At 34.8% G+C, this 13,264-nt stretch overlaps 1 protein-coding gene across 1 annotated transcript; it reads left to right on the forward strand.

Moving 5' to 3' along the window:
- The first annotated feature begins 476 nt into the window (after positions 1-476).
- LOC113729279 (uncharacterized) lies at positions 477-1,256 on the forward strand. Its single transcript, XM_027253594.1, has one exon. It carries the CDS (start codon positions 477-479, stop codon positions 1,254-1,256), a length of 780 nt encoding a protein of 259 aa, XP_027109395.1.
- The last annotated feature ends 12,008 nt before the right edge of the window (positions 1,257-13,264 follow it).

The raw sequence follows: 13,264 nt of genomic DNA on the forward strand, positions 1-13,264 counted from the left end.
ATTAGAGCCCGTTTGGGATTTAATAACTTATTGAAAAGTACTTTTCTAATAGAGCTTTTTAATAAAAGTGCTTATTATGTGCTTAAATGTTTTTTAAGTATATTGTTTGGAAACATAATTCAATAAATATTTATTGTATTGAATAATATGCAATTTGAAATTTCTTAAATGTATTTATCTCTTTATTTAGTTGATAATATAGGATAAAATGATTAAATTTAATAGTTTACTTTTTTTAGTCAATTCAAACCGATTAACATATAACACAATTATTAAAACCATTAACATATAACACAATTTTACAAAATAAGGATTTACTAAAAAAAACTAATATTTTTTTACTTTGTTAATGGTTAATTATTATTTTTTAATCGGGTCGATCCCACAAAGAGCGAAAATTACAAGAACTAGATCCTTACTCTAGACAAGTTCTTCGATTGTTGGCGGCTAGGGTTGGCTAGGGTTGCATGGATGCCATGGCCGCTCTCCGGCAACCATTCGGAGGGCAATCTGATATAACTTTTCCTACCTTTAACAAAAAATCATTCTCTGAGCTATTTGATAATACGGTAACGTCGAGACCTACGTTCAAAGTCAATGCCAAGGTGTCGTCTCATAGAGGTGAACCAGCGATTTTGTTTGCACAAGCAGGTCTGGAGATGTTAGCTACGCCATATAAGTTTGCTTTGGTGGGGAAATTCTCGAAGGGAAGGCCTAAGATAGAGGATTTGAGGAAGTTTTTCCACTCGCTTGATCTAAAAGAGGAAGCTTCGGCTGGTTTGATGGATTCCAGACATGTTTTAATAAGGCTGGGCACAGAGATAGATTTTCATAGAATATGGGCAAGGGGTATCTGGTATGTTTTTGGGATGCCAATGAGGGTTTTCCGGTGGTTGCCAGAGTTTCATGTTGACCGTGAGCCATCAGTAGTTCCAATATGGTTCCAATTGCCAAAGCTACCAATTCATTACTTTAACAAGGAATGCTTGTTTCAAATTGTTTGCTGTGTGGGCAAGCCACTATTTGTTGATGCAGCCACGGCTTCTGGCTCTCGTCCAAGTGTGGCGAGAGTCTGTGTGGAGATTGATTCGCTTAAGTCGTTTCCAGGTAGAGTATGGATTGGCAATGGGGATCATGGGGGTTTTTGGCAGCACTTGGTTCCAGAAAATATCCCTAGGTATTGTTCCCATTGTTTTTGGCAAGGACATGATCAGGTTGACTGTCGTTTCCTCCACCCAGTATCTCGGACAGAATAGGGACAGTTGAAGGAAGCTTCATAGCCTAAGACGATGGTTGAAAGGCCTGATGAAGCGCAAAGGCAGGTTCCTGCTAAGGAGCTTACGGATGTGCCAGGTTCGGCTGTGCCTGATGATGCGATGGAACAGATTGCAGTTGTGGGTGAAGGTTTGAGATTTAGCCCGATGGTGAAAGCGGGAAGTGTGGAGGTAGATGGTAAGGCAGGGCAGAGGTCGAGTGCAATTGCAGGAGCATCTGATGAAGGGACAGCTACGGACTTGCCTATCCAGAATATGCAGAAAGGGTGTGGCGTTGCTGTCTTAGCTACGTCAATACCTCTTGATAGTTGCGCACCAGGTATGGTAACTACTTTGCCTTCTTCTCCCCTGAAGGACACGCCTGTTGTCCCTGAGGTGGGAGGAGAGGGGAATAATATATGCAAAGGCCTTATCACAGCGGAGTTGAGTGCAGCGTGGAAAAGGAGGAGGTGGTTACTGCAGAACAAAGCGTTGAAAATATGTCGCTGCGGGGTGAGATTGGAGCTGTGCCGAGGGATGTTGGTTCTTTGGTGGTGGAAATTTTTAATTTAGATCCTATTATCCAGCAAGTTCAAGAAAAAGTGCAAGGAGGACAGGAGGGATGTAAAGTGATTGCTCAATCCAAGCGCAGAGGTACGCGTATACCATTTCCTACTGATCGATCTTTACGCTCTAAAGCAAAGCTGTCCAATAACTCTTTTGCTGCATTGTCTGATGATTAATTTCTTATTTTGGAATATTCGGGGTATCGCATGCCCCAAATTTTCATAGATTAAAAAGCTTAATTGCTAAGTTCTCAATTCAATTAGTTGCTATATGTGAACCTAAGTTGTCTTTGGGAGAGATTCATTGGATACGGTTAAAGTTGAGAATGGATAAATGCATTGCCAATAGTGAGGGGTCTCTATGGGTGTTCTATCAAAACTCACTTATACGTGATCAAATAGGTGAGTCTAGTCAACATTTGTCGCTCAAAATACAGTCACAAATGGTATATGGCCCTATGGTCTTTTCATTTATGCATGCAAAGTGTAATGAGAAAGAAGGTCGCTATGGTCTTTACTGTTGCTCAATAATCCGGTGGATGCACCATGGTTTCTAGTAGAGGATTTCAATGTTATAGTCAGTGAGGAGGAAAAATGAGGTGGTTTATCTTTTCGTCTGGGGAAGGGTTTGGATTTTATATCTTTATGGCTACGGCTAGAATGCAAAACGCTGGATTCTCGGGTTCAAAGTTCACATGGTGTAATAATAAAGGGGGGAGGGCGCATATCTGGAAGAGGCTAGACAGAATGTTATACAATTAGCATGCGTCTTCTTTAGATTATAATTTTACGGTGCAACATTTGAGGCGGGACCTCTCGGATTATGCTCCCTTGTTACTGATGGCAATGTCTAGGCCGCACAATAAGCCAAGGTCCTTTCGATTCTTAAATGTGTCGACGTCTAAGCCGGAATTATTGGATATTATTCGACAATGTTGGGTGGTTTCTTTTTGGGCCCTCCTTTGCAGAGACTGGCTCTCAAACTACTGGAGGTAAAAAGGCAAATGCCATTGTGGTCTAGAGAATCGTTTGGAGATATTTTTGAGAGGGTAAGAAAGGCTGGAGGGGAGGTGCTAAGGCTGGAGGGTCTTTTTGATAACGATCTGTCAGAGCCAAATCTAATTGCACTTCAAGAAGAGCGGGCTGTTTTGAAGAATGCGTTAATGATAGAGGAAGGATATTGGAGGCAAAAAACAAGGGTTAAATGGATTCGTGAGGGTGATAAAAACTCTAAATATTTCCACGCTGTAGTTGCGGAGCGTAGGGCGAAGGCGGTTATTCATCGGATCAAAGGTGCAAATGAGGATTGGATAGTAAATGATAATCAGATTGCAGCAGAGGCGGTTGATTATTTTAAAGCTTTATTTTCGGCTGAGAACTCTTCAGCATCATGGAATACACTGGATGTGATTCTCCACATGATTTCTCACATACAAAATGAGGAACTAGTGAGGGTTCCGGAGATGGAGAAGATTAGAGAGGTGGTGTTTGGGATGGATGGGGAGAGTGTAGCGGGACCAGATGGTTTCACTGGGAGATTTTTCACCTTTGCATGAGAGGTGGTGGCAGAAGATGTATGTGAGCCGGTGGTTAGTTTCTTTTGTGGTCAAGAGTTGCCCAAGAGTTTCACGGCAACATGGATAGTACTTATTCCCAAGGTTAGATCTCTTCAAGATTTTAGTCAATTCAGACCGATTAGCCTGTACAATTTTCTTAATAAAGTGATCTCCAAAGTTTTAGCGATTAGATTGGCCAAGGTGTTACCTACCATCATTTCACCTCAGCCAAGCGATTTTGTGAAGGGTATGCAAATTTTTGAAAATGTTCTGTTAGCTCATGAGATTATAACGGATATTGGGAAAGCTAGTAGAGGGGGTAATATTGTGTTAAAGATCGACATGGCCAAAGCCTACGACAGGGTTTCATGGCCATTTTTTATTCAGGTGCTGAGAAGGTTTAGTTTTTGTGAAGATTGGATTGATATGATTTGAAGGCTGATTTCGAATGTCTGGTTCTCAATTATTGTGAATGGGTCGCCCCAAGGCTTCTTTAAGTCTAGTCGGGGGATTCGTCAAGGAAATCCAATTTCACCAGACCTTTTATTTTGTGTGCTGAGGTTCTCTTCCGTTGTCTAAATTCCTTGAGTGGGCGGCAGGGCTTTGTGCCATTCAAGGTTCCGAAGTGATGCCCGGTTGTCACGCACTTAGCTTATGCAGACGATATCATTATCTTTTTTAGTGGCATGAAAAGATCGCTACAGTGGATTATGCAGGTGTTGGAGGATTATACGTCGATATCGAGGCAAAAGGTGAACCAGCATAAGAGTGGTTTCTTGTCCCATGTTACACTGTCGGATTTGCGGAAGCGTATTATGGCACAAGTCACTAGGTTTTGACCCCAGTCCTTCCCGGTGACGTATTTAGTTTGCCCACTATACTCGGGAAGATGGAAAAAGAGCTATTTTTCAGCGATTTGTACTTCAGTTGTAAGTAGGATTTTGTCGTGGAAGGAGAGACTATTGTCATCAGGTGGGAAGTTGGTGCTGATACGGAGTGTGCTGGCGTCCATGCCAATCCATATTCTTGCTGCTTCCAACCTTCCTAGAGGGATATTTGGCGTGTTGGAGTATATTTTGCTGAATTCTTATGGGGTGCTTCGGAGTTTGGACCGTGGCTTCATTGGATTAAATGGAGTCAGCTATGCAAACCTTAGATCTTTACAACATGTGTTTGATGCCTTTTCTTTGAAATTATGGTGAAATTTTAGGTCGTGACAATCTTTATGGGCTGAGTTTATGCACCTGAAGTATTGTCCAGATGTGCATCCTTGTTATTTGGATTTCTCTCCAGGGCAATCACACACTTGGAAAAGGATGTTGAACGCTCAAGTGGAAGTGGAAAAGCTTATACGATGGTCGCTGGGTAGTGGCTCCTCAAGTTTTTGGCATGACAATTGGTTGGGGACAGGGCCGTTGTGTAGGCAAGTGGAATCTTTTCAAGAGCACTCGGTTGCAAATTTTGTCATGGAAGGCAGGTGGGATCTGCAGCGCTTGAATAGGGTGTTGCCGTCGGGATGGGTGCAGCAGGTGATGGGTGTGGCTTCTCCTACTGCGCCGAAGAGGGATGAAATGATCTAGGCCTCCAATAATTCAGGTGAGTTTATTATCTTCTCGGCATATCAGATAGTGCGTAAAGGAGGTAATGGTTCCAGACTGTTTGCTTCTTTGTGGCATCAGGCTTTGGCATAAAAAATTTCCTTTTTTATGTTGCGATTGATGTGAGGTAGGTTGCCGTTGATGGATGTGTTACACAAGTTTGGGGTACTGGGCCCCTCTAGATGCTTTTGTTGTAGCCTGAACCCGTCCCCAGAAACTATTAATCATATTTTCAGTATGAGGGAGGTGGCTAAACAGGTTTGGGAGTGCTTTGAGGGTCTCATCGGCGGGATTAGAGAAGCTTTCACGGTTAGACATAAAGTGATGAGTTGGTTGGTCAAACCTACTTCTAATTCTTACCTTGATTTTGTTCTACGCACTTTGCCATCGTTAATTTGCTGGAATTTATGGAAGATGCGAAATATGCGGATTTTCGATGGTAAGCTAGACTCGGTAATGCATGTTTGCGATCGAATTTTCTTGGAGTTGAGAGAATGTTTTTGTCTTCAGTTTTGGGAGATATCACTGACTTGTAACTCACTGATTGGTTTTTTCGATATGATAGCAAGGCTGCGCAGCAAGGTTACCATACTGGAGGTTTGTTGGAAATGCCCGAGTCAGTCGGTGGTGGCCGATGGTTGTTTAAGGGGTAATCCGGGGAGGAGTGGCGGTGGGGGAGTGTTCAGGGATTATTTTGGGAGATTTCTTCTGGGTTTTTCATGTTGTTTTGGGGAGATTACAAGCCTTCATGCGGAGCTGAAAGCTCTTCATTTTGGTACTCAATTAAGTGTATCTCGTGGATTAGTTAAGTTGCATCTAGAGTCTGATTCACTGGTTTTGGCCCGTATTATTCAGGGGAAGGTTAGGTGTCCATGGCAGTTGCAGAGGGAGTTACAAGATCTGCTGCAATATGAGCGGTATTTTGAAGCCGTTACTCATTGTTTTTGAGAGGCAAACAAGCTGATGGACAGATTGTCTAATGCTGGAGTGGAGGCTGGGTGTACTGCAATTTATGAGGCATATAGTGAATTACCTAGGCTGGTGAGGGGAGATATTACTTTAGATGCGTCTGGTTTTCCAAATTTTCGTAGATGCAGGCGGTAAGGGTTGGCTAGAGATGGTCAAGGGGGTCGATCTTGTAATCCTATGGAAGGGTTGGTTCCGGACTTTGTAATTTTCTTTGGTTACATTAATAATATTGCTATTGAAAAAAAAATAGTTTATTTTTTAAATCACAAAATCTACTTTAAAAGCACCAAATTCAAGTTTTTGCTATAAGTGTTTTTAACACTAAAAGTTCTACTTCTAATTTTATGGAATGATATTCATTGAACGCTTCAAAAGTACTTTTAACAGCTAAAATTTTTTTTTTTATCAAAAGCACCACAATCCCAAATGGGGCCTTAATCTCCTATTAATGGGATAAAATAATCCCAAGGGGAGATGGCATTAGTCATCTCAAAATGATTAAGAGATATGATGATGAAATTTTAAACTAATTTATCCTTACAAATAATATAAATTTAGACTCTCATAATTAAATAATCTTACCCACACACGATAATATAACATGAATTGACTAATTTTCCCCCACTAATTAATTTAAATTTTTTTGACTAATTTACCCCTACTACCAACATAACAATATTTGGACTAATTTGCACTTGCGAATGATACAAATTCATACTGAATATTATATAACCATACTTTCATATAATAATATGATAATAAATGAACTAATCTGCCCCTACTAATTATATTAAAATTTTTGACTAATTTGTTCCCTTTATTAATTTAAATTTTTTGACAAATTTACCCCTATTAATTAATTTAAATTTTTTGACTAATTTGCCCCTACTTACATTATAATAAAAAAAACTATATTATCCTTTGACTATATTGCCCTTAGTAACCTTATTTTATCAACTAAATTCTATATAAATATATAACCTTATCAATTGGGTTATATGAATGAGGACTTCAATAACTTCAAACTCGACACATAAAAAATCTTCTATGTTGGTTTGAGTTTGGCTTATTTAAGACTCTTAAATGGGTTGAATTTTATTCAATTTAATCCTAATATAGCCAAAACTTGGACCATTATTTAATTAAATTTCAAATTTAAATTCTAAAACTATGTTAAAACCTATTCTTAAGGGCTTGAATGGGCTGAATTTGAGTGAATGTAAATTTTATATATCAAAACCATTTATTTACTTTATAATTCTAAAGTTTCAAATAACTTTATTTTAATAAAATTTATAAATTACTAAATTATTTTATTAAAATGATCCTACAAATTAAAGAGTTCTCTGGTCATTAAAATAGTAATCCTATCTCATCTAATCTCCAACCAAACACAGGATAGGATGATTTCCCAATATATCCTATCCAACTTAGAACCAACCAAACACTATATAATGTAGATTATTAACCTGAGAATGATTCAACCGAGGATTGATAATCCTTGGATGAGTCATGTCATCTCATCCAATCTATGAACTAAATGAACCCTAAGAGTATGATAATCCAAGCATTAACTGCTATAATGACTTCACATATTAGGAGAATTTTTTTTTTTGTTATCTCAACAAAGGTGAAAGTAATGCTTAAACAGAGCTGAAATTAATCAAGCTATTAGGTAATCAAGTTTTTGATCTTCCTAAAATTTTTCCAACACTGTAATTATTTTTAACTTTTTTTAGCAGGGAAGGAGTGCAATTTAAAAAGTGTGGGGGGCAAGGAGATTTTTCCAACATTGTAAATTTGTCAAGCTTCTAAGTTAATCATTTGAATTAAACTTACTAGTCCCCGTATAGGCATTTCTTAATTTACAATATAAAGCCATTTGTGCCAAATATCTAGCGTAAGCTTGTGCACATCTGCGGGAAATAATACACTACGTCCAAACGAAAAGTTAAAACTTGGAAAAGAATGCATTTTAGTCCTCTTAAGAAATACTATCATATCTGCTGAAAGCGGAACTGAATTTTCGTTCCACGATAATCAACAGAACATGGTGAACTTATATAAAGATAAAACAAGAACATACTGAAATACGTGAAGATTAGATAATAATGATCTAATATGCAGAAATTCGTTTTCTTAAAGAAAATTACAACTGCCTACTTTGATCGTATCTTTGATCAAAAGCCAATCAGGAGGCATGAGCAAAACATACATCCTTGTTGTCCTCGGCCAAAGTTTTGAAGTCAGGGTATAAAAAATTGTGCATATCATTCAGGGAAATTCTATAGTCCCTTCAGAGGACTATTATCCCAATGTGTATCCCTCAATGTCGATATTGTTTCATATTTTAAATATTTAAAATTGTTATAATCTAGAAGTTAAAACACTTATTTCACCATCTAACGCAAAAAAGATTGTAAAATCTCCCGTTCATTCATTCCTATTTTACATGAAAACTTATGCTTAGGCCCCGATAAAATTGGGAAGAGAGAAAGGGGAGAGGATGGGAGGAAATGGGAAAATGAACAAGGGAAGAAGGATATTAGAGGGGAAAAGGGATGATTTCATAAACTTACCATGAGATTTCTAACAATTGACTTTCCTTAAGGTTTAAAAATTACACCTATCTCACTTAATTTGACACTTTTGTAGTCAGACCTCAAACTTGCTCAACAATTTAAATGAATACCACAAAATACCCTTAACTTATAAAGTTTAATTATTTTATAAAGCAATCGCTAACACAAATATAAGGAAAGAGTGTCAAGTTTTTAATACCATATTTATTTTTTGATAATGATTATGAAGATAGTTCTACTTTATGATAAAATGCTTTTAATGGTATTTTATAGGGGATACATATTCTTTCTAAATTGGAGAGGCAAGTATGATCATACTGCTTTTTTTAGAGTTTGTGAATTTTTGGATTGCTGGAATTACTATAATTTGGTTGTAGTTTTGACCATTTCTTTTTGAGTTAGTGTTCCTTTTGATTTAAAAAAAAAGATCGACAAATAAAAATTGGATTGCATTCAAAGTTATTTAAAAAATCACTAATTCAACATTTAGGGCCAGTGGTTATAGTTTTCTATGGCTTCGCTAGCAAAAATATAAAAAGAAGGAATAAGAAGAGAAAAAGAAAAGAAAAAATAATTATAAATCCCATTTTTTGCACACCAAACAAGAGAGTTCAATTAAAATGCTAAAGCTAATATTGTCATTTTATGTGGACAAGGGAGGTAAGTGTAATTTTTAAAATCATGAGGGAACTCAATGAAATTGTTAGAAACTTAAGGGAGGTTAGTGAAATTATCCCAAAAAAAGAGAAGAAAAAAGATAGACAATTTTTTTTGACGAGAGAGAGAGAGAATTAGATGAGATACTTCTTAGGGATAATTTCAGAAGCCTACTTTGAGGTTTCTAACAATTTCACTGCCCTCCTCTGAAATTTTGAAAATATCACTTACCTCCCTTATAAGTCATTTGGGGCCAAATGCTTACCTCATGGATGGTCAAACGACTTTATTATCCTTACAACATAGGAAATATTATGTATTTATAGGGAGATAAACAATTGAGTCACTTATACTAAATTAACCATGATTTGGAAATAAAAAATTTAAAAATCTTGAATACTGAATTTTATAATGATAATTGTTAACATTTTAAAATTCTTTTTCTATATTTTAGTACTAGTTCTTGCAATTTCTTTCTCCTAAAAAAGATTAAAATTCCTATTAAGATATTATTGTTTCATAAATTTTTCATAAGAATAACAAGATGTATATGAAAATACACAAAAATATGGTAAAGTATTAAAATATGTTTACAATTAGATTTTACTAAGTTATAGATAAAATGCAACTGCACATAATCTATTATTTCCTTTCTTTTTCAAAATATTGGTGTTTTTTTTCTTTTCTTTGTATACGTGATCCAAACAAGATGGTTAGAGACAAATTTTCCCATTGATTTATCTGCTTTTCCCATTAAAATCAAACCCTTTCTATTAATCCAAACATTGCTTGAGAGTTGTTAATTTTTTCAAATACAAATGATGGAAATTTCTTGTTAATAATGTGAAATAATGGACCCCATAATTTAAAGAAATAATTCAAAAAATATAACATATATTTAGTATATTTTATATTTTTTTATCATTAGCAATCTGTCGTGATGTTTTTTTCTTGAAAAGCCCATACTTTGTCTTGTTCAAAATCTTTCAAATTCTAATACTAAGAGTTTAGAAATTTTATGTGTAAATCTTGACTCCAAATTAACAAGTTTTCCTCTCCAATACTTTGATTTTGCTATTTTATGCAACTCTATGAAAATGTCATTGTTATTAAACTTTATTGTGCTCATGCTAGAGCTTAGTTTTTATTTCTATTTTTAACTAATATTTCCTTTTGATTCTAAATCAATCAACTAGTAATAAGTTGAGGGGTACTTTTGGTATGAAATATTCTTTTCACTCTTGAAATCTTTTTGATTTTTTTTTTTGAATTGGGCTAATTTGGTACATGAACATTAGTTTTAAGTGAGGTTAATGAAAATTTTAAAATCTTAGGGAAGGGCAGTGAAATTGTCAGAAACCTCAGGGACGGTTTCTGAAATTATCCCTACTTCTTAACTTCCATTTCAATGCTTCTAAAGTTGTGAAAAATGCAAATGTTTTTCTGTCTCTGTTTTCCTCCAAAAATTGGAGATCAAAACTGTATGTTTGTTTTCTTTTGGTTAAATAAAGGAAGCTAACTAGGTGGCCACTATTACCTGCTATGTGACTACAGTTGTGAATCTCTGAACTTATCAGCAGCATAAAAACACAAATCAATTACTGTTCAATTATTTCTAATATATAACAATTCGCACAAGAAGATTTTTCAGTGCATCCATTACACCACATTAGCACATTTGTGCCACCATTTTCTTTTCTTTTTTTTTTTTTTAAATACATGTGCATTTAAGGCTTCCAATGGATCATGTAAGGTACTTTAGTGTTCATGTTTTTGTCAAGAATTTCCATTACATCTCAAGTCATCTAACATTTGTCATACTGTTTCATGATATGTTTGTCAAAGGATTAATAGGAACAACCTATTTGATCGGTTTAATTCATTACGTCACGTATACTAACACATTTTACACACTTAACCTAAGTCACCTTAAGGGCCTACAATTCCAGCCTAATCAAATCAACCTAAATCATTAGGAAAATGCTCATAGCCCTGTTTGATAATTCAATATACCAATTAAACGGATTCAGATTTTAATATATTTAGACCCTTTTGATAACAAAAAATATAGCGTTTGAATTAATTAAGTGACGCTGAATTTGTCAGGCAAAATTTACTCCAAAACATAAGTGATAAACTATTCACTAATCACTTAATGTAATATAGACATACTCAAATGTATCAAAATTAGTAATTAATAATTCAATAATTTAATAAATTTAGATTTCAGATTTTAGTTTTCAAACTTTAATTTATCAAATGTAGATATGTTTTGGAATAAGCAATAAAAAATGTAAAATAATTGATGTAGTACTTTTACTGTTTTACTAGTCAACAATCATTGCATACTTGCCAAACTAAAATTTTAAAATAGACGAAAGTTGGTTGCTGTCACACCTACTTTTTCAACCATAACAAAACAAAACATTAATTTAGAATATTTTATGGAATAAGCAACACGTAATAATGTAAACTAATAAGTAATATGCTGTAGAACAAACCAATAATCCAATATTTCAAAAGAGGCCAATTTCAAATAGTAATATTTTCTTTTTCCAGCACATTTTACTGCATTGGGCCTAATAGAAAAGGACAGTGGATCCTTGCGTGACGAAATTTCTTGGAAAAGGTTCAATTGGACCAATTGGAATTTAATGTTATCCTTTTAACGTTGAATCTTCTTCCACGAACCTTCCCTTTGAAACGCATAATTTTGGACCCACACACTTTCAAATTCTCCACACATACTCCAAAAGTGATTACTCCATTTGGATTGCGTTTTATTGAATTTTTTTTTTAGAAATGTCCACACAATTTTAAAAATGTACTCAAAAAGATTTATAAAATTTTAACTCATTTGATGTCCAAAAAAATGGTCATCCAAATATACTCAATGGAAAAAATAGTAACATGCACCAAAAAAGTAAATAAATAAATAAACAAGTACACAAAAGAATGTAAAAACTGATACATAAGAAACAATAGACTCGGAATATGAGTTTGTAAAAAAAAGCTTTGGTGCATATAAAAAAGTGACAACAATTAAATAAATTCATATTTTACTCAAAAAATTAAATAGTTAGTTATGTATATAAATGGTAGATTGAGTAAAATATAAGCGTGTTATGAACACCCGATAGAAAAAAATTCAAAGATACAAAGCATTAACCTCTCTTGAGGTTCGTAATATTGTACAATATTTTCTTGTGTTTGGTGTTTTGAATTAGCCAGACTTTCTTTTTCAATTATTTTAATACAAAACCATATTCATTATTCTTTCTTTAGGTGGAGAATAGTGCAATTTCGACAATTTCCTTTGAAAACGTTATAAAGATAAACCATTTAAATTATTTTCTACTTTTGTGGGAAGGTAGTGGCCAAAACACAAGAATGCATAGGCATATGGGTTATAGTTAATATTGAGTAAACTTGGTTAGGGAGGCTGTAAAAAACCTAGAAATGCCTAATGTAAAACTAATTTTTGATGACTATGTGTGCAATTTCTTTCTACTTTTTATTTAAAATTTTTTTAGCTAGAGGGGGCGTGAGGTTTAAGAAACCAAAGGGAAAAGAGATTCGGGTTTGTTTGAATTGAGGATTATTTGTCAAAATTTATTTACTTACATCATCATTACAATTTTCAACACACCTTTTTATTTTCCCAATTAACTTTTTATTTCACATACATCACATCACAAAAAGTGCTACAGTAAAAATATTTCAAATAATTTATAATCCAAACAGAGCCTCAACAAGATCTCTAATTACTTTTATTTTGTTACTCTCTAAAAAAAATCATTTAGATAAAATTTTTTCAGGATTTTTTTTTACAAAAATTTTTGTTTTTAACATATTTTTGAGAAATTTATTTATGAAATAAAAGCATGATCCTGAAAATAATCTAACATATATTTTAGCATCTTTTTGAGAAAAAGAAAATGAAAGCAAAATAAAAACAAAATACTACTGGTACAACGGGGAATCTATGGATGACGAGAATCTTCCTCACTTTTTTCTTACCACACTCTCTTCCTCCTACTGGTGAGTTTTTATGACCGTCGTTCTTTACCAAATACAGTGGCT

The sequence above is a fragment of the Coffea arabica genome, chromosome 2e (genome assembly GCF_036785885.1).
Source record: "Coffea arabica cultivar ET-39 chromosome 2e, Coffea Arabica ET-39 HiFi, whole genome shotgun sequence".
NCBI classification, from domain to species: Eukaryota; Viridiplantae; Streptophyta; class Magnoliopsida; order Gentianales; family Rubiaceae; genus Coffea; species Coffea arabica.